Genomic DNA, 22,014 nt, shown 5'->3' with positions numbered 1-22,014 from the left:
CATCCTTCAACCCTGAGTTTTATCCACCACAGAATTCCTTTCTGGTACAGGACAGGAGTTTAGTCAGCACTGTGAAGGAACCAGCTTCCCTTTTGGCAGCCATAACAGCCGAACACGAGCTTCTATGACCTTGTCCCAGACACTAGAAAGTCAGATGCCTGTCTCGTGACAAGGAACCAATCAGAAGTTAGCTGGTGGTGCTATGCTTTACGACCCTGGGTGTGCTTTACAGACAAGCGCACAGCAATGACGTAGAGAGCATAGCAACCACCCTGGGAGGGCCTATGGGCCATAACAACCAGTTGACCAATCAACACAGGGCAAGCCCTCCAAGCCTGGAGGCACACCAATCATGAGCCTGTGCGTACCCCTAGACACTCCCCTTACGCTGCCCTATAAGATCTTTCGGGAGCCCCTAGGAGCCGTCTTTTCTAGCCATCCACCATGGCGGGTGGGTGAAAGACCCGAGCTAATATGGGGTTAGCTCGTTAAATTACAATAAAGCCTTGTGCAGTTTGCAGTAAGCTCTCGAATACGCCTGGTGATGGGGTGACCGCGAACGTGGCCTGGGACCCCGGATACTTGAGTTTTTGGGGGTCTAACAACTGTTGGATAAGGGAATGCCATATGACTGATGTGACATCATTTCTTCTCTTCTCTGGCACACAACTCTTCAAATCCCTGAAATGACAATCGTCTTTTTTATGCCACTAAGACAGGCTTTGGAATGGAGGCTGCTTGCTGTGGAACCAACTGAGTCATTAGAGAAGTGAAGTGAAGTCCCTCACTGAGGGACTCAGAGTTAGGCTGACTCCCTGGTAGGCAGTCAGAGAGAGAGAGAAGCAAGGACTTGGTAATAAACATGGCGAACTTCCAAAATGGCTGGCTTCTTCCTCACTTTCCTGATCTGAGACAAAAGCCTGGCAGTTTAAAACAAAGGCCTTGTGGGATTTTTCTTCTACCAGTAGGCCACTTCTGATGGACTGGCTCAACAAGTTCAAGGCCTGGTCAAGATATATTTACACAACAGTTGTGAGCCGATCAGCCATTCTGTCATTTCTTCAAATTGACCAACCTTAAATTAAGGAAGACTCTCCAAGAATATTATAAACCAAGTCCTGGTTATACTATTGTTTACTCCCATATTCCCCTGTCTGCTTTGTGTGTGGGGGGTCTTTTCCTCTGTACATCTGCTGGATGCCTGTGTTTCCACACCTGGGATAAACACTGCTAATTCTTCAACTGCTAATTCTCTTGGCTCCTGTTTGACTTGTGAGATTTTCTCTGCTGCTACCTGCCTTTTAATTTTTTAACAAGCAACAAAAACAAATCCATTCAAGACCCCAGAAGATAACACTCCAAGCCTATGTAATGAAGCTTCCATGAAAACACCAAGAGGAAGGGTTCAGGGGATTTCCTGGTGGTGAAAACCTGAGAGCACCAGAAGGCAGTGTGCTCAGGCCGGTTGTGAAGGCTCTGCGTGCCTTCCCACACGCCTCCTCCCCACCTATTTCTTCCACTTGGCAGTTAAGGAATTATAAACTGGTGATCTAGTAAATAAACTGTTCTCCTGATTTCTATGGGTGATTACAGAATAAGACAGAGGTCATAACGAGAACCTCCAATTTCTAGGTGTTTGTTTGGAAGCAGAGTAGGAGCCTGGACTTGCAAATGGAAGCCAAAGTAAGGACACCCCCCACCCCCATCAGGGGGACTTATCTTGTGAAGGTTAGTATCCACTGTCTACCTGACAGGACCTCTAGTCACCTAGGAGGCCACCTGTGAGGGATGAGTTAACCTGTGAGAGAGAATCTTGTTCGGGTGCATTGGGGTGGGACAATCCACACTGAAAGAGATTTGCACCACTTACTGGGCTTGGATCCCAGACTGAATAAAAAAGGAGGAAGCTAGCAGTATATGGGCATTGATTGCTCTCTGCTTCCTGATTGCGGCTATGACAGGAGCAGCTCTTCAAGCTCCTGCTGCCTGACTTCTCCTCCGTGGCAGACTGTACCCTTGAACTGTGAAACACCGTAAAAGAATGCCCTCTCCTCTAAGTTGCTCACTTTTCCAATCAGTGGAAGCTATTCTTCCATGCTGCTCCTGCGGTTGCAACATCTGGCTCGGTAAAAAGGATCTGTCGAGGGGTCTTTTCATGCGTGCCTACTCTTGATCCTCATAGCAAAGCAGGGTGAGCTAGAAAACAAAGAGGGGACAGTGAAGGGGTCACAGCAGTAGCAGTGGGGGTGACCCATTCGTGAGTTCCCAGGCAGAACAACCTGGTCTCAAATCTTAACTAAATCGACATTTTAAAGCATGCATTTTAATAGTTCCTATCCACATGAGTAGTGTGATAGACATTGCACTCATTCCCACGTGTTTACATTTTTAGATGGGCAGGAAACTATACACCACCGTTTTTGCTGAAGTTAGATATGGCAGTGTGACAGACAGTGAGACCAAGGAGATACTGGAAGTGCGTGCCATTCTAGCTGGAGCCAATGCACAAGTCCCCTGATCCCTCGTCCCTCTCCCTGCTCTTGCTGAGCTGCTGTCCTGTACTTCCTCACCCTGAATCCTGGGTGTTCAAATCAAGTCAACCTTCTGTGCCATTATCTGTCACATAGGTAGGAAAGGTAAGACATGATTTTGTTGTAATAAGCTACTGAACAAGGTTAGTGACAGCTCCTTCAAAAAGATGCCCTAAACTAAGGAAGGCAGCAGGGATGTCAGAGAGGAGGACAGAAACACTTTTAAAGCACCTAAATAGGTTTCAACTCTGCCATTGGGAAACCAATTTAGATTGCTATAAACCATGCAATAGCCTGCTCAGACAAGGGATTTGGGCTCTGTTGTAGGTAAACCTGTATCTCTGTATGTTATTAACATAAATTGTTGTGAGACAGAGAATCTCAGTTCCTCCTTTAATGGCAAGCACTGGTTTCTCCTGGACCATCATGCCCAGTGGTACATTCAGCAGCATGAGGTCACATAGCATGATGCTGACTGCCTTGGGGTCTAGCAATTGCCTGTGTAGCTCACTCAGGGTCACACAGTGAGCACAACAGCTCCACAGCATGTGGCAAGCTGATCCACAGAAGAGAGAGCCTTTTGTTCATGATGAAAGTGACAAAAGGGACCTACTTGAAGATGCCTTTAATGATAATAAAGACTTAACTCAGTCAACACACACACACACACACACACACAGAGAGAGAGAGAGAGAGAGAGAGAGAGAGAGAGAGAGAGAGAGTTTAAAACAGACAAAGAAAACCAGGTTAAGGCTTGGCAGGTCTGTTTTTGCCCCAGAACAGGAGAAACTAAAGATTGTGCCCTAAAGCTTACATATGGAGCTGAAAATGCAGCCTTCTGGTGCATTCACAGCTCCTTAGCGTTATCTTTTGCCCATAACTACATGATGAGACATAGGAAATCAAAACAATGAGAAACAGCTATGGATGGGCTTTCTCTATGCAGACTTCATCATTCAAAGAAGGTCCTCTTGCAGAACACTGTTACCCATGAAAAGGAAGAGCAGGTGTTTTCCTCCCCTGGGTATGTCCTGCCTGGAGAAGCAACCACCCTCTCATCCCAGGTCCTGGAGATGGCTCCAAAGCCATCTAATTATGAGTGTTTCCCCACAATAAAACAGAAGGAGGAGGTAGAGGAGGAGGAGGAGGAGGAGGAGGAGGAGGAGGAGGAGGAGACTAGGATAACTTGAATGGCCCTGTTTCTGTAGTCTATGATTAAATTTAGAGTTGAGGAGCTGGAGAACTGGCTCAGTGGATAAGAGTACTTGCTGTTCTTCTAGGGAACCCAAATTCAAATCCCAGTGCCTATCTCACATCAACCTGTATCTCTGACTTTAGGATCTCTAACATCCTCTTCTACACACACACACACACACACAAAGAGAGAGACAGACAGACAGAGACAGAGAAGAGAGAGAATGAGAGAGAGAGAGATTTTTTTTAATTAGAAATGAAAATTTTCTGGTTTCTGTGGTCTTATCTATTTGCTTAAATACAGAAGGCTCATGCCAAATTCCCTGGAGCATTCCCAAAGGTGTGAAACTGCCTGTGCTTCAGGGCCAGTGCAACCAGTGAGAATGGGGCTACACTCTCCAGCTTCACCCCCCTGTCCCTCCCCCAAATGTCACAAGGTCATATTCACACCTAATTTGGGCTCAGTGCTTCAGAGGTCAGAGAACCAGCATCCCCGTTTATACTCAGCACCCACACATGGTAGCATGGGATTGGCATTGGTGTGGTGGCCTAGGTAAGAATGCCCCTCTTGGGCTCACATATTTGGATGGTTAGTCACTAGGGAGTGGAACTCTTTGATAGGATTAGAAGAGTTAGGAGATGTGTCCTTGTTGGAGGAAATGTGTCACTGGGGGATGGACTTTGTGGTTTTCAAAAGCCTACACCCTGCCCAGTTTCTCTCTCTCTCTCTCTCTCTCTCTCTCTCTCTCTCTCTCTCTCTCTCTCTCTCTCTCTCTCTCTCTCTCTCTGTAAACCAGGATGTAGCTCTCAGCTAGCTACTACTCAGCACCATGTGTGCTGCCTCAATCCTTACCATGATGATAAAGGACTAAGCCTCCAAAACTGGAAGCCAGCCCCCAATTTAAATACTTTCTTTCATAAGAGTTGCCTCGGTCATGATGTCTCTCTTCACAGCGATAAAACAGTAAGTGAGACAATCAGTATCAGTGACATTGGTTCCTATTACTGGATCAGGACCACCAGGCCAAACTCGTTTCTCTTTTACGGTAACTCATCTCGGAAGATTAAGGTTGCCATCAAACCACTCTACACTTCTGTGAGCTGTGTCTGTGGGAGTGTGTACCCTAGGTATGGCAGAGTTCAAGTTCTTCACTTGCATTGTAACTGAGTGGAAGTAAAGGGCAGTCTCCGGCAGTGTTGCCTCCCTCTGCTGGCAAGGTTGGGAGGGTGGGTGGGACTCTTTGCTGTGCTCCATCCAATAAGCCAGCAGTTATGCAACACTTTACAAAAAACATGTACACTATGATAAATCACTGAAGCCCAGTGAGATGGATCAGAAAGTTTCTCTGTCTTTTTGGATTCAGAAGCCAAAGCAAGGTTTAGTTACTATTCTAAACCCATAGAGCTAAAACAGAACTACGTGGAACAAATCCTAGGTCTCTAGCCCCAACTCTAGGCATAAAGGAGACAGTACAATGCATGGAAAACACGCAGACTGTGAAGTCACATTATGACTGAATCCCCGGCTCTACAAGTTACTGACTATGGTAAGTCAGAGAGGGGGATAACACGGTGGGGCCTAAAGACCTACCCCAGTGACCTACCTCCTCTAGGTAAATCCCACCTCCTAAACCTTCCACAAGCCCTTCAAACAGTGACAATAGCTGGTCCAAACATTTAACATGACCCTATGGTTGGGATGGGGGTGTTTAATGTTAAAACACTAGTATATGCCTTTAGCCAGCTTTTGGAATTGTTGGTTCATAATCTCTAGAAATAGTGCTTCTTCCCCAGACTTTCCTTTCCTTCAGGGACTATAACTTTTATTATGTGGTATTGGACTGGTTCACTGGAGATATGTACTTCACCTGCAGATGTGGCTGATGGGAACATGGATGAGCCCAAGAAAACTTTAATCTTCAAAAATTAAGTCTCTTATATGATTTTTTTGTTGTTTTCTGTCCTTTTCTAGATATTCTCCTTGACCTATATCCTTGTCTATTAATTTTATCTTTATTTATACCTAATCTGCAGTTGAGGTTCATCCATTGAATTTTAAAGTTTTGAATTGTTTTAATTCTAAGATTTCAATCTGTTCATTTTTGTAGTTCCTTGTACATATTTCCTATATGTATTTATCACAGTTCTTTTGGAGATGATATATTTGATAACTACATTCTTTATTTTTTTTTCTGCCTCTTCTTTTAATCACACGGTTTATATCTTATAGTATATTGGTTATCCCTGCTTGAGACCCAGCCTTCATATTTATAAAGTCTCAAAGATAGATGATAGATAGATAGATAGATAGATAGATAGATAGATAGATAGATGATAGATAGATAGATAGATATGTATAGATACAGACATAGTTGTATATAGATATATGGACATGGATAGACAAAGATACATATTAATTTACTGTGCATGCCCATGTTGACACATATGTGGAGGTCAGAGGGTAGCTGTGGGAGTTATTTCTCTCCTTCCACCACGTGCATTCTGAGGACTGAACCTAGGTCTTTAGGCAGAGCAACAAGCATCTTAACCCACTAAGTCATCTTGCAGGCTCTCAAAGATAAAATTTAAACTCAGCTTGATCTTCTTCTACAGCAAACTTGTATTTGCCTCTGGAAAAGGTCAGGAGATGGGGAACCACAAGTCACCTTAATCTATAGCCTGAGATTATCCAGAATTTATTTTCTATTACCACTACAGTAAGCCTACTTATGAGTGTCATTACTCCTGGGGCATAGGTCTTTAGGGTCACCTCCTGAAGCTCAGCCAGAGGCTGTTAGGGCTCTTCTTCAGTAGGCTCTGAGCATATATATTTGTTGTCTTAGTTGTGTCAATTCTTGGGAAATTCTATATAGCTTCTCAGTCTCCTAAAATTGTATTAACTTTTGTGAATTTAAACTACATTCCTATGGAAAAAAGTGGTTCCCAATGCTAGGTTCAGTTCTCTAGGTTTCCCTCTTCCAAATCTTCGCCCGGGAGCTATGCCTGTCTGTTGCTCCCCCCCCCCCCAGTACCTTCGGATTGGCACTTCAATTGAGCTGTTTCCAGCAGTTTTACTGGACTATGATTGGCATGTAATACATTGTACATATTTAAAGCATACAATACGATGAGTTTTGACATAGGTAGACCCTACTGAACCTTCCCCAGCAGCAAGATAACACACACATACCCCACAACTTAGCCATTGGGTGAGTGTGCAATTTGTTTCTGATACCCAGATAGTAAAAATAAAGCTAAAATAAGCAATCAGGTGCAAGTCTTTGCACAGACATGCACTTTGTCTTCTCTTGGATAAATACCTAGAAAGTGGGTGATTGGTCATGTGGAAGGGGTTTGCTTCACTTTTAAGAAAGCAACCATAATATGCACTATACTGGTAACTTATCCCATGCTGTTTAAGCTTGTTGAAAGCAGACTACAGGAGTGAGGAGGGCCCCTTTGTCCCAGACTCCAGGATCTTTGTTTCTAGTGATGTCCTGGGGCAGGCCGGCCCCCTCCCTCTGTTACAAAGAGAGAAAAGAGAAGACCAAAACAGCCCTAGGGTGAAAACACTATGTTCCAGAGATGGCTAAAAGGTAAACTGCTGCCAGCAGGGGTTACTAGGGTTTGTTCCACATTATAAAAATGCAGGGGGAAAGGGGGGGCTGGAAGCAGGAAACTCACTACAATATAAAATGCCCATGGGGGAACTGGCAGGGGGAAGCTCATTGCTGGGAGGCCAGGGAGGACCCTACCCAGGACTCTCTTCCTGGAGATCTTTCAGTTTCTCCCCCTGGTTCCACTAGGTGTCTGGGAAGCTCCCTGTTAGGTTTGCTGGCTCTCTCCCTTGGGCCAGTTACTCCAGTTTCTCTACTGAGTGTTGTAAGCCATGAACTGGATGACGTTTCGTTGTCTATTGCTTCCTTCTATCTGCTTTTTGCTGATTATACTTTTGCTTGTTACAAACTTAATAAACTTAATATCACTCAAGACTGAAAACATGGTCATTACCAACTGTACAGAATGCCACCAAACTACTTTTTGAAGTTGTTGTCCCTTTCACATCCTGGTTATGTCTGTTCTTCCATACCACTCTCAACACTTGGGATAGACTGACTGACTGACTGACTGACTGACTGACTTCCTTCCTTCCTTCCTTCCTTTCTCTTTCTTTCTTTCTTTCTTTCTTTCTTTCTTTCTTTCTTTCTTTCTTTCTGTTCCTTCCTTCCCTCCCTCCTTCCCCCCTCCCTCCCTCCCTCCTTCCTTCAACAGGTCTCACACTGTGGCTCATGCTGGGTTGAACTGTCTGCCCTCATATCTCAACCTTCAAATGCCGGGATTGCAGGTCTATGCCATTCTTCCCAGTTTAGACAATCTTTTAAACTCTGTTTTAATGGGAGTAATATGCCATCTATCTCATGGCAGTTTAAATTTGCATTTACGCAAATGGAAACAATGGTGAGTGCCTCTTGTGTGCGCCCATCTGGCATCTATTTATCTATTTTGGGTTTTGTTCAAATCTTTTGCCTAATTTTTATTGCACTGTTTTCTTATCATCAAAATTTTGACTCTTCTGTATTTCTAGGATGTACATTGTTTCACATAGAGCATTCAAATAGGACATAAATTCTTTCAAATAGAGAGTTTTCAAATCTGGTCTCTGGACAATGAATTTTCCTTTCATTTCATTAAGTTGGCTCTTAATGAGTAGGCTTTTAAAGAAACCTTTGATGAAGTTCAGATTACGGACATGTTCTTTCATGGCTTGTGCCGTTGGTGTCATATCTAAGCGCATCTAAGTAACTCAAAGTCCACAAAGGTTTTCTAAACACCCAAGTTTCATTTAACAAGGTTTACAGTTGTAGGTTGCACACTTAAATCTAAGTTTTTTTCTGTATGGATATTCAATTGTCCCCTTAGCACTCCCCATAGCAGCCTAGGGTCACTTCAACTCTTCCACACCCCTCTCAACACTTGGAATATTCTATCTATCTATCTATCTATCTATCTATCTATCTATCTATCTATCTTTTTAAGCAGGGTCTCATGCTCTAGCTCAGGTTAGGTTGCCTCAAACTCTGGGATTAAAGACCTATGGCCCCATTATTGTAGCACCATGTCAAGATGGCTATTCTATGCCTCAATATATATATATATATATATATATATATATATATATATATATATTAAAAATTAACTGTCTATCCATGTACAGACCTTTCCCTGACTTTCTGGTCTATCCGCATGCTCTGTCTGTCTAGCCAAACACTAGTTTCATAGTGTCTTGTTTGTGACATTTTGCATAAGTTTGAGGTCAGATAGTATTAATCATATCATTTTCTTATTTTTCAAATTCCAGTATTTGATACAGTAATGATCTGTCTTGTTTTGTTTCATAGTAAGCTTTTTGTTGTTGTTTGTTTTTTGGTTTTTGTTTCTTTGTTTTCGAGACAAGGTTTCTCTGTATAACAGCCCAGGCTGTCCTAAAACTTCCTTTGTAGACCACGCTGGCCTCAAACTCACAGAGATTCACCTGCCTCTGACTCCCAAATTCTGAGACTAAGGGCATGCACCCCCACTGCCTGGCTACTTTATTCATTCTATCTAAGGAGACTTCCAGAATTTTTACTGTAATTGCATTGAACTGCAGAGGTCAACCTGGGAATTCTGGCATCTGAACAACACCGAGTACTGGCATAGTTCTCCAGTACTCAGTATTTGCATTCCTTCCCCACAATTGTTGACAGATTTCAGTACAATTTTTAGTGCTGGAAAGGGAGATTAGCAGCTGAAGCATTTGCTGTGAAAGCTTGAGGACTGGCGTTCAGATCCCCAGAACCCACAACATGCCTGGTGGGTGTCCAGACCGGGAAGGTAGACACAAGGGATCCCCAGAGCAAGTTGGCTAGTGAGACACCAAGCAAGTTCCAATTTGACTGAGAGACTTTGCCTCAAAGAACAAGGTGGAAGAGCAAATGAGGAAGATTCCCAACATCAGCCTGGATCTCCACACACATGTGCATGCACCCCCACACACATTTAGACACGCACACTCATACAAATATGCCCACACACATGTAGACATGCACACTCACATACATATATGCCACACATAGAAAGATGAAAAATAGATCCTTCAAACTTAAAAGGTTTTTTAAAGATTTATTTATTTTATGTGCATATGTGCTTGCCTGTGTGAGTTTATGTGTACCACATTTGAAAGGCCAGAAGAAGGCATCATATCCCTTGGAACTGGGGTTACAGGTGTTTGTGATCACCCATGTGGGTTCTGGAAACTGATCCCAGGTCTTATACAAGAGTAGTAAGAGCTCTAAACCACTGAGCCTTCTCTCTAGCCCCACTATTTTAATTTAATGTGTGTGTGAATTTATACAACCCTGAGTGCAGTGCCCAAAGAGGTCGGAAGAGGGTATCAGATGCCCTGATGCTAGACTTATAAGCAGTTATAAGCCACCCACCCCGTTCAGACTCTGGGAACTGAACCTGGTCCTCTGCAAGAAGTATGTATTCTTAACCACTGAGCTGTCACTCTAGCCCTGTTCTTTCCAATCTCTAACTTATCTATCTCCAAGTATTTCAAGTTTTGATATTTTTGTAATTAGTAAGTTTTACTTAATTTCAGGTTCAATTAGTGCGTTGTTGAAATGTGGGAATGAAGTTGGGTTTTATATCTGCTTTTTTATGGTCTGCCATCTTACCAGGACTTCTTATACTAGCAGCTTCTGATGGATTTCATTGGTCAGTTCAACCTAGATAAGAACATCCTCTACAAATGCAGAGAATCTTTGTTTCTAGTCTAGAAGACTTGAATTCATTCTTAAATGAATCGAGGTTAAGTTTACTGGAAACCCAAGGACTTTAATTTCAGTGCCAACTCTGCCACGACTTACTGTGCAACCTTTGACAAGTCACTTTCCCTCTCTGAAACTCAACTGCTATCTGAAATGATCTGCACGTTCTCTGTGATCAGGTCTAATGTTTAGTAAGACAGAGAACACACTCTGAGTGATAGTAGGGCTCTCCTGACTCATGGCCTCCTGGCCACTGAGCGCTACTTCTTCCTCTTCCCGTTAAGTGTGACTCACTGCTATCATGAGAGTTGAGGTGAGTGTATCACCTGTGATCTCCTGGCCTTCCCATGAAACAGGGAGTGGCTGTAGTTAGTTCATCATGTTTTTACCTTTGCTGTGCCACCTGCTGTAAGCAAAGCCCTGTCTGCATAGCAAAGTGGGTTGTCTAGCAGAGGTCAAGGTACTTAACAACAATAACAACAACAACAACAAAAAACATTGAATTTGGGTTTGTTTGCTTTTTTAGCATCTTAATTGTTATTTAAACACTGTCCCCTCTCTTACTTTTGGTGTTGACACTTACTTTATAGTATTGAGGTCTGCTAAAGCGGGTGGAGTGAGGAAGAGTCAACACCTGAGGGAAAAAAAAAAAGTCTGTTCACCCAGAAACGGAGGGTTCCAGTAAGGAAATGGAAGTCCTGTCCATCTACACAGAGAAGGACACACACAAGTCAGAGCAAATTCTGCTAGAAAGGCCTGACTCTGAAAATAAGGAATTTGGACTGCCTCAAAGTCATGGTGGAAACAAGGGGCAGAGCAGGTCCTTTCCATGGTTTGAGTCCTCAATCTCTGGCCCTCATTCCTAGGGAGGGGACACCATGCCTTCTGAAAAGGAGCTGTCTCTCACCAGAGGGAAAACTAGTCCAGGCCTCCAGGAATCCGTCAGTTTGGCCTGTCTGATCCTGTACACCCACTACAGGCGCTGAACCAGACTGATTCCTTTGGGCTATGACAGGGAGCAAAGGCAGCAGACCCTTCTGATGGCCTGAGACATGGTAGAATCCAGCGTCCAGAAACAAATTCATAATCATCTATAGGAAATCAATGTAGAAATATCTCCAATGACAACAACACAAACCACCTGGAGAAGACGGGGAGAGGTCGTGCTTTCAGGGCTTGCCCCATCACATGTGCTTTAGCAGAGACTCTGGACTGGGCAGAGGTGTGGAAAGACTTATTGTAGACAAAATGGACACACAGATGTACCCTGGTTTGAGGCAGTTGGCCTGGGAAAGCTGTAGGGATCTAGACCCAAACAAGGCATCCATGGGTTGATTAGGGATTACGTACTGGGATTTCTGTGTCAGTTATTAATACATTGGTCATTTGGAGCCAATTGCCTACAAGGGTCATTGCTTCCTGAGCTTCTTGATGGAGAGCATAAGCTATCTAAACAGCGCCAAATCCGACTGAAGGTTAACAGTAGGCTGGCTCCTCCAGCTGGGGATTGTAGATAACAAGCTGGTTTCCTGGGGTGGCTGCTACAGACTGTGGGTCAGAGTTTAGTTTTTATGTATGGTCTGCCTACCATTTGTATATGGATGTCTCATCAGAGACTAAAGCAGAGAGGGGATGTGGTTCATCCACAGTCTAGCAGCTTATTGTAACCAGATCTGAGCTGAGCGTATTTCTCCTTCGATCTGCAGAGAAACCCACTTGGATTCCGTCTGTTGAGGGGGCATGTTTAGAAGCAGAGGAGACTGAAATTCAACACGGATGTTGTAGAGACAGGTTTCACCAGGAAATCAACGGGTAGTTCCACATCTTGGTAGAAAGGCTCAGCACTTTCTGAGAGCTGAGAGCCACCACCTTTTGGTCTCAGCCCTGGTCGTTCCATCTACCCACCAAAATGAGGCGCTTCTCTCCCTCTATCCTGCAGTCCTACTTTACCCCATCACCAGTGGCCATCTGAAGGAATCAGGCTGCCTCTGTCAGGCTTTGGTTCTGCTGCATGTGAACATCTCACTTGTGAATGGTGAGGAGATGCCTTCCTCACCGCCTACTCTAAGGTATAAGTAATACAATGTATGTGAAGTTCCCAATATAGTGCCTCCCATGTTATAAATATTTAAAGACAGCACTCATTTTCATTAGAGTAGCCCCCTCCCACTCTTCTTGGGGAATACATTCTAAGCCTTCCATTGGATAACTGAAGCTACAGTTACTATGACCCTTTATACAGTTCCTCAGTTTTCATGGGAGACTGTTTTCCAGGCTACCCTCTCTCCCCAAGGATATTCAACTCCATGGATGTTCAACTCCCTTATATAAAATGGCATAGTATTTACACACATCTTCCTGTGGACCTTAGCCATCTTTAGATTACTTACAATATTTAATATATTATAAAAAACCATGTGCATAGCTGGGTTACTGTACTATCAAGGGGATGGAGATGAAAAAAAGTCTATGCAGGTTCAATGCAGATGTGACTTGTTTTCAAAAACTTTATCCACAACTGGTTGAATCTGTATGTACAGAACTCTCAGACACAGAAGACTTACCACATGACATTTTCTTCTTTACATACATGCATAAACACCTATGACAAAGCTTAATGAATAAATTAGGCACCATAACAGATTAGCAGCAGTAACAACACAATATAATAAAAGTCATTTCAAAGTTACAGATCATTTGCTTTTAGAATTTCCAATTTAATATTTTCAGACCATGGTTGTTCACAACTGAAACTACAGAAAGAAGAACTGAGAATTCGGGGTGGGGGGTACTGATTACCCTGTTGCAGCTGCAGAGAACCCTTTAAATGTATATGTCCACCTTCCTGGAGTTCTCCCTCAAGTTTATCCATTGCTGATTTTCTCATTTGTACCATGTAAGTCAAGTACAACCATACAAAGAACCCGATGAGGAAGACAGATGTGTCCTGTAGAGGTAAAGAGAATTCAGTCATGATTTAAACTCAACCAAGAAAGGAGGAAGAGGGAGGGAGAGGAGAAGAGGAAAAGTAAGAAAGAATGAATATTTGAAAACTGTTTTCTATGGTTGCTTTAATTTTCTTCTTCATATCTATCTCTATGTTTCCAATTTTTCTCTATTGGATAGTTTTTACTTATATAAGAATTTTTAATTCTTGAAAGTCTGATAGAGCAGAAATTGGAGGCAATAAGAAGAGGCAATGGTCAAATCCAAGGAGCCAAGCAGGCTTGGGAAACTGAACATTACAAAGCTAGGGGACACCATACTGAGGGAGGGAAAAAGAAAAAGGAACCAGGCCAGGTCAGAAGCTGGCTCCTCAGACCAGGACAACTGAGCCTGAAGAGTACCTGAGAAGAAAACATCTTGATTAAACAAAGACAAAGTCTTGGTCCAGCAACAAATTAGCCTGCATGACTGGAGAAAATTCAAATAGAGGGCCTTGGGAGATGGTTCACACACTTCCCTGGGAAGACTCTGGAGCAATAGTTCACCCACAGGTTCTAAACCCTTATCATAGAACCTGTGCCCACTGAAAGTGGTACTTGATACAAGAGTAAAAGAACCAAGGGTGAGAAAGAAGACAGAAGTGCCCAGAGGGCAGGGCTCAGAGCCGGTGAGTTGAGACCAGGAAGACTCCAGCACCTCACACTGTCTGTCATTCACTGAGATCAGTCATAGGATTGGAGGTGGTCATGATTCAAGACATGGAGGTAGAGATGGAAAGAAGCCCAAATTCTCACACATCTTCCTTTCCCAGGAGCTAGAGGATCCTGCACGAAACTGAGATTCAAGCTCATCCTCAACAGTGTTCCTCTCTAGGAGTACTTTCAACTTCAGGAAGACACAACACAAAGAAAACTTTATTTGTAGAAATACATATGGGCCAAGGAGTCCATAACTACAAGATATAAACATATGAGTCTGGGAAGTTGGGTTGGAATGTTCAATAATTGTAAGACACCTAAAATTTCCTATCTGGTGTATTCTTCCAAAATTCATACTAAAAAGCCATTGGCTCACTTGTCTCATTGGGCTTCAGCAGTAATACCCTTAATTAAACACAAACTCCCATAGCTGCTCTTCTGGAACCCAAAGGGCTTGTTTATTATGTGAAAATACATCACTTGTTCTTGACAGGTTATAAATATAATCTTTTTAAAGTTTTGGGTTCAAATACAGAATAAATAGAAGTTCAGTAGAAAATAAATAGATATATTAATGAATAAATATAGCTATTATCAGAAAAGACATCACAGAAAATTTTACAAAATTAACCATGTAAGGTAATACTGGGGACACACAAAGGCATCCACATAAGGAAACCAATAATACATAAATACATAAATAATATACATTGTGACCAGCACTAAATTATATGACAAAGAGGTGGTGCTTTGAGGCCATGTCTTCACCATATTGAGGACAGACACTCTTGGGTAGCAATGTTCTCAGCAGCATCTGGGGCCATGTCTTCATGGTACTGAGGACAGACACTCTTGGGTAGCTATGTTCTCAGAAGCATCTAGGACCATGTCTTCATGGTACTGAGGACTAGGACTCTTGGGCAGGAGGGTTCTCAGCAGCCTCATCACCTTCATTTATATCATCTCCTCCATCCATCTCAGAAGAATGCCTAGTTCCCCCAATGCCTTCACTACTGCTTCCTGACGCTCAAGCTGAAGGAAAAGTAGATGCATGCTGTCAGAGATGCAAAAGAGACATTTTCACGAGGACAGTCCTCCCTCCTGTTGACAGGTTAGCTGGGATAGCGACAAGAGCACTCTTTTCAAGATGAAGAGACTAAAAGAGGTGACAGTATATCAAATTTTCACAGAAGGAAGGAAGACTACTGAGTCCCTGGTCTTACACAGAGAATGGAGGCCCAGAGATAACTTGGCCCACACAGATCGTAATAAGGCTGTTTTTCCTCAAGAATTATATATATATATATATATATATATATATATATATATATATATATATGTTTCCTTGCATGTCTCTGTGTGTTCCCTATTGTGTGTACTTAAATCTAATAAATATTGACATGCCAAGCACTGGACCGGTTCAGAAGTGAATGGCACAATCCTTGCCCAAAAGGAATTCTTGGTTGAGGAAGGGAGACAGACAGGAATAAATGCAGTATGATAAATAAATGATAGGAGGCCCCACATCATGACAAGAGATAGCCAACTCTAGGGGGCGATGCCCAGGCTGAATCCTGAAGGACAAAGAGGAGGAAGAAAAGGAGAAGGAGGAGGAGAAGGAGAAGGAAGAGGAGGAAGAAGAGAAGAAGGAAGAGGAAAAGGAGGAGGAGAAGGATGTCAGTGAGGAGTTGACTCAGGATTTCTTGGCAGATGTGTAAAAGTATCAATGCGAGGAACAACATAGATGGATGGGTATGTATGATATTGCACGTGATGCTTTTGAAGGTGTGCATTGTGTGCATATTGGAAAGCTATTGTTTGTCATTTATGCCCCTTGGAAGATCCAGGTGTGTCTGGATAGACATTCTTCCTTCACTGGTCAGGCATTATGTAGAGAAAGCATCCTTCTAGAACCTGGGATGGTCCCTGGGACCATAGGGAACCACTAACCTGAATGAATATATTCATATTTACCAACATGAATATATACCTCTCACATATCTATAGTCTCAGTTCCAAAAACACACCTACCACAATCCCTACAAAAACAGTACATACCTCTGTGAAGTGACTCAGAACATGGTTGTATTTCTTCATTGCTTCTTCCCCACAATGACATACCATACGGGAATGCTGAAAAAGACCCAAAGAGTGGAAAGTTTTATTTTTATCTTTTAGCGCATATGGCCTTTGCCTGCATGTGTATCTGTGAGCCACATTTATGCAGTGCCAGTGGAGGCCAGAAGAGGGTCCCTGGGACTGGAGTTAACAGAAAGTTGTAAGCCACCATGTGGTGGGTGGGAATAAATTTGGATCCTCTGCAAGAGTAGCCAGTGCTCTTAACTGTTGAGCCATCCATCCCTGTTTCTAATTCTATTTTACAATTTGACTTCTCTGCCCTTGCTTGGCATAAGCAGAAAATCCTGTTTTACCTATTATCCTGTGAATAGTCATTTCTGCAGGAAAGTCTTTTCATGACTCATCATTTGGGATCATGTAACTAACCATCAGACAGGCAAAGAAGCCAGCCTTTCACTCTCAGATGTGGAGCTCACTAAGTCTTTTTAGAAAGAGGCCGTGCTGAGGGAGTTTCTAGTTCCTGTGCACCACTGGCTTCCTACCTGAGCTCCTGTCTAGGGGGCTCCAGAGCAAACCCAAGCCCTTATGGAAAGAATGCAGTTCTAAAGTCCTATCACAACCCAAAATCAAGTCTAAAAGCCTATCACCACCTGAGCACAAGAAGCCCTAGAAAAGCTGTAGAATGCATTACTATAGGAAAAAAATTAGTTTCGTGGATTCCGAATAATAATTGTAAGCATCAAACAGCCAGCATTTTATATTTCTTCAAACCTTTTAAAATGCTTTTTGAATGGAGCATATATTCAATAAAACAGGATATTTCTGAATAGTTACATGTTCAGCACCTGTTTTTTGTTTGTTTGGTTTGGTTTGGTGCTTTGTTTGGTTTGGTTTGGCATTTTGTTTTGTTTTGTTTTGTTTTTTAATGTTGGACTCAATTTCTCTACCCAGTCAATGGAATAGAAAAAGGGCTTGGTTGCTCAGTGGTTCAAACTATGTACCCAGACCTTTACTCACACAGATAGAGAGGTCCTTCTTGATGATAAGAAAAGAATTGGCAAGGCTGCTGGTCTTTCGGAGGATATGATGGTCAGGGGTCTGGTAGAATTTGAATACCCTGTCCAGATAGAATCTCACTAAATGGCGGAGGAAACAGCACCTATCTGAATGCTGCAAATAACATATGACAAGTGAATTAATGAGAAGAGGGGAAGACAAGACCAGGCCTGATTAAGAAGCTCTGGCTTTGCCCTCCCAGAGTCACCCCAGATCAAGTCCATACTTTTATGTCTTGCAAAGACTCAGTCGTTCTTAAGATTCTGATGTCTATGTTTTCATCTTCAGCTTGCTAAACAAGAAAAAAGACAAGAAAAGACAGGTCATTGACTGCTGCCAGAGCTTTAGATATGAAAACCTTTGGTCTCTTCCCCACTAGGGTTCAATGAGAGGCATTTTTAAACTATTAAGTACAGGCAACTCTTGGAAATACACTGCCCAGGACTGGACTCTCTGTCTGGCCTGTTTCCATTAACACACTATCAGAGATATACCCTGAAAAGACAGACAGACAAAGGGGGAAGAGAACAGACAAACAGGAAAGATGGATTCCCTTCTTTACATACCACAGTATCCAGGATCTCAGAAAATTCCTTTTGTATTGCCTGGAGGTTTGCAGTGATCACACAGCTTCCCAAATGGAGGGTTTGCAGCCCGGTCAAAGGAGTCCAAAGGAGAAAACCCACAACGGAGAACAGACCAAAGGCAAAACCGAAACCTTTCATCTTATGCCTAGCTCCTGGAAAGCAGAGGTGGAAATTCAAAGAGATCAGGACTTTTGGTTTCTCCTGTCAAGCTAGCAGGAAGAGGCCAGCACCAGTTGTCCACTGGGTGGGAACTAGACAGTCTTCCCTGGCTGCAAGTGGTGCTATGTGCTCACACAACTTATTAAAGGAAAGCTGCTTCAAGCAGAAGCCTTCCCAGACCCTCAGGGTCTAGGTGCTGAGTAGCACCACAGGGCATGGCTCCTTTATTGTGCCACCTTCCCGGTTCCATGGTCATTGCCAGCAGGTACGGCCTAGAGCGGCAAACGCTTGCAGTGAAGTGACAGAGGGTGGGTGACATTTCAGGAGAAATGTCCAAACTTGTTTGAGGGAACTAACATAGACACTCCCCTTCCAGAAAACCACTGCAACACCTTCTGTGGTCCCCTTAGACCTACAGGGGAAAACAGTTTCACAGAAGCTGTGACCATGCCACCAAAAATACCCAGGGGAAAATTGTCTAAATCTTATAGACACCCACAGAGCAGAAGAGCCTGGCTCTATCTGGCACTGGTCTGAGATCCGAGTGCTTAATTGAGCATAATAGGTTCATTGCGGCCCTGAAGCCAAAAACCAAGTTAATTGTTTCATAAGAGCCACATCGCCAGTGAAAGGCAAGAACTGATGGGCAACTAATAGGGCTCCATTTCAGTCTCCTTTGAGGCTCCTGGGACTCCACAGTGCCCTCTTCAGAGAAGCCATAGTCAGATATGCCTAGGGTGGATCCAATAACAATGTGCTTTTTCTCTGGCCTTGTGTCTTAGCCTTAAGGCAGAGAGAATGAACCCCACCAAAAAGCAGAAACATGTTTGAAGCAATTCATGTGTTCTTGGGATGAGGCAATTCGGTGAAGAAGGCCATGCTTACTGAGTTTTAAGATAAAATTAGAATAACCTAGGATAAGGAAAGTAAGGCTCTGGCCTCTGTCACAAAATGACTGCACACTCTTGACATTTATCTTGAAATATCGTTCTCTGTCAACCCATGGCCTGCTGCTCCAAGCCCTACCTGCTGGCTGTGACAGGATTGGCAAACAATATCACAACCTTAAATAGTAACAGAATTTGACAGTGTCATGCCAAGCCATTGAAACAGGAGAAACATACATGTATTTTCATAATTTTTGTAAGTTTCCTCAAAAGTATATGATGAAAATATTACTGATGGGTGTTCTCCCCTCAAACAATTAAGGTAAAAGTATAATAAATCTGGGAAGTCTAAGTAAAATATTTGAACTTTAGGTGTTGCTGGGGGACTGGGGATGACTCAGTCAGTAAAGTGCTTTGTCACACAGATATGAGGACCGGCATTTACGGCACACACCCAGCCTATGAGAAGAGCTGGAGCACACCTGTAGACCCAGGGCTGGAATGGCACAGACAAGGAGATTCCAGGGCTAGCTGGCCCGCTAGTCTAGCCAAATCACTAAGTTCATGTCACAGTGAGAGACCATGTCTCAAAAAAAGATAGAAGGCTACTGAGGAAGGACCCTCAAGGTTCACCTCACACCTCTACATACACATACACATGAACACACAACTCCTATCACACACACACACACACACACACACACACACACAAACACACACATTCATGATTCGCATGCACTGATAGAATTTCGGTACTGTGGTGAGACTGGAATGCCGCAGGCCTAGAAGCTAGTTATCTTATCCTGGGCTAGTTCTAACCCTCCAGAAGAGTGATTTCCTGCCCAGCCCTGTGTCTGAACCAACATTTTGTGACTAATATATTAAAAACTAATACATAGAAATGGAATCTATTAACTTAGCAGACCACTAGCTTCCACCAGCCCAAAGGCTAAGGAGGTCATCAGAGGAAATCTTGGCCTTACAGAAGCCTTTCCCCCTTCATGCTGTGCCTGCCCCTTTCATGTACCCACCTAAGTATTCTAAACTTGCCTTGGTTTATGACTTTCTTTTTTTCTGTAAAAACTATAAAAAATTCATGAAATGCTCACACATTGCAGCATGAAATTTGGGGTAACCTAAATCTGTGTTCCCAGGGCACAGTCCAGAATAAACTCTCTTATTCCTTTAAGATGAGTGGTTTTTACATAGACAATTATGGTGCCATGATGTGGGACTCTCAAAATGACCCACTTTTCAACAAAGGGATGGATCACCTGACCGAAAGACAGGTACCCGCATGGACCTGGTGAGCTCTGGCTATCTGCTCTTAATTCCTCAGGAAAGTTGTTGGAGAATTCTGCCCACAGTCCATTGTGTTTACTCTGAGCTAGTAAATTGTCCTAATTTGATAGCCATCTTGCAACTCCTTTAGCGTTTGAACAACCCTTTCACAGAGTCACATATTAGATATCCTACTCACTAGATATTTGCATTATGATTCATAACAGTAGCAAAATTACAGTTATGAGGTAACAACGAAAATAATTTTGAGGTTGGGAGGTCCACACAACATGAAGAACTGTATTAAAGGGTGGAAGCGTTAGGGAGGTTGAGAACCACTGGTTCAAAGTTACCTAGTTTGTAACCATAGAATTTGGTCTCAACATTTGGTTTAGTTTTGTGTGTTTGCTTGTTTGCTTTTGGATCTCTGAAGTCATTTAGATTTTGTTCACTTTTTTTTTAACTTTAGAAGCATCTTAGTTTTTATTTTGTTTCTATCGGTTTCCCTTGCCTCTGAAATGCTTTGGTCTATTATCATTTGGCCTTTGTCTCTTGACTCTCCTTAAACATAATTGGGTGTGGTTTTTGCTGATTCTTGCCATGGCCAAACTTTTTGCTTATGAATTTCAGAGGCACCTTCTCCCTCCCACCCAGAAGTGTGGAGGTGTCAAAGGGAACATCCCATGTCAGGCAACAACCTCCCCCCCACATAGGGAAAATCAACAAACATGTCCCATTCCTGGGCAGACACATAAAGGACTGGTCACCTAGTCAGGGTGGTGAGCACCCTTGAGTGTGGGCAACCATGCAGGATAATGCCAAGATCCAGAGGGAGATGATCTCAGTGTAAAACTGAGAAAGCCATTCCCAAAGCAGCACATAAAACTGACTCAAAACACTTATCTGCCAGCTAGTATAGACAGACAGGCAATTTTTCAGGAGAAAAGAAAAAAAAACACACATATATAATCTCTCTGGAGAGAGGGGGAGTGGAAGTATTTGAAGATAGTCTGCCATCTGGTACTCTAGCTGGCTTTATGTATGGTAAGTACTAACTTAACAAGTATTTGGAAAAGTGAGGAGAAACATTTACTTCCTCCAAACTGGTTTATCTGGCATTCTTAACAAAGTCCTAGGTGATGAAATTTAAAAAAAAAAAAAAAATCACAAATAGACAGGCAACCTGCTTTGCTTAAAATATAAAATGATGAAATTGGTGATTCATAATAAAAAAAAGATCTCTTTAAGAAAACTACATCTAAGTTAAATTAGATGCTAAAAATTAATTTAAAACTTTTAAAGCATTTATATGAAAACCAAAGACAAATTCTGAAATAACGCCCTCCTCTCCCCTTTCTCCTTCATGTCGTCTTTTCCTTGAGTAGTGTTTTTCCTTTAACGCCCATACCATACATTAAAGTGTCTTTATTATACAAACCAGTCCTAAAATCCCTTTCAGCCTTAAAGCCAAACATCTCAGACCCTTAGGAACTCCTCAGGTTGTTGTTAACGATAACCAAATGAAGCCTCGTCTGTGACTGACCCCTCCCCAACATGCCTGGCGGTTTATCCTGAGACCCATTTTCAAGCATTGTTGCTGAGTTTCCCTGTTTGTCATTTGACTCATCAATCCTGCTAATTATGGCTTCTGTGTTCCTTTGCTTCTGTTTCCCTAACCAGGAACCCACAAAATGTTTGAGTGCCACTGACACCAGAAATAGATGTTTTCTAGACCCTTCCGTGCTCTGCTTTTGGGTCATATGTAACAACACGTGGCTTTTTCT

The 22,014-nt window shown here is 42.8% G+C and overlaps 1 protein-coding gene across 1 annotated transcript; it reads right to left on the bottom strand.

Moving 5' to 3' along the window:
- Positions 1 to 13,608: 13,608 nt before the first annotated feature.
- Il20 (interleukin 20) lies at positions 13,609 to 18,052 on the bottom strand. Its single transcript, XM_027418117.2, has 5 exons — positions 17,883 to 18,052; positions 17,543 to 17,608; positions 17,278 to 17,430; positions 16,240 to 16,314; positions 13,609 to 15,213 (listed from the first exon to the last, which is right to left on the bottom strand). Exons 1-5 carry the CDS (start codon positions 18,039 to 18,041, stop codon positions 15,136 to 15,138), a joined length of 531 nt encoding a protein of 176 aa, XP_027273918.1. The 5' UTR covers positions 18,042 to 18,052; the 3' UTR covers positions 13,609 to 15,135.
- Between the last annotated feature and the right edge of the window lie 3,962 nt (positions 18,053 to 22,014).

The sequence above is a fragment of the Cricetulus griseus genome, chromosome 5 (genome assembly GCF_003668045.3).
Source record: "Cricetulus griseus strain 17A/GY chromosome 5, alternate assembly CriGri-PICRH-1.0, whole genome shotgun sequence".
Lineage (NCBI taxonomy): Eukaryota > Metazoa > Chordata > Mammalia > Rodentia > Cricetidae > Cricetulus > Cricetulus griseus.
This window is presented reverse-complemented; position numbering and strand designations above follow the sequence as displayed.

Excerpts from the sequence above, each read along its gene's own strand:
- Il20 (XM_027418117.2), bottom strand. The coding sequence starts at position 18,041 with ATGAAAGGTTTCGGTTTTGCCTTTGGTCTGTTCTCCGTTGTGGGTTTT. Across the intron at positions 17,609-17,882 it reads CTGAGATCCTGGATACTGTG|CAAGCTGAAGATGAAAACAT; the intron begins GTATGTAAAGAA and ends TTTCTTGTTTAG. Across the intron at positions 16,315-17,277 it reads AGAAGGACCTCTCTATCTGT|CATTCCCGTATGGTATGTCA; the intron begins GTGAGTAAAGGT and ends GGTCTTTTTCAG.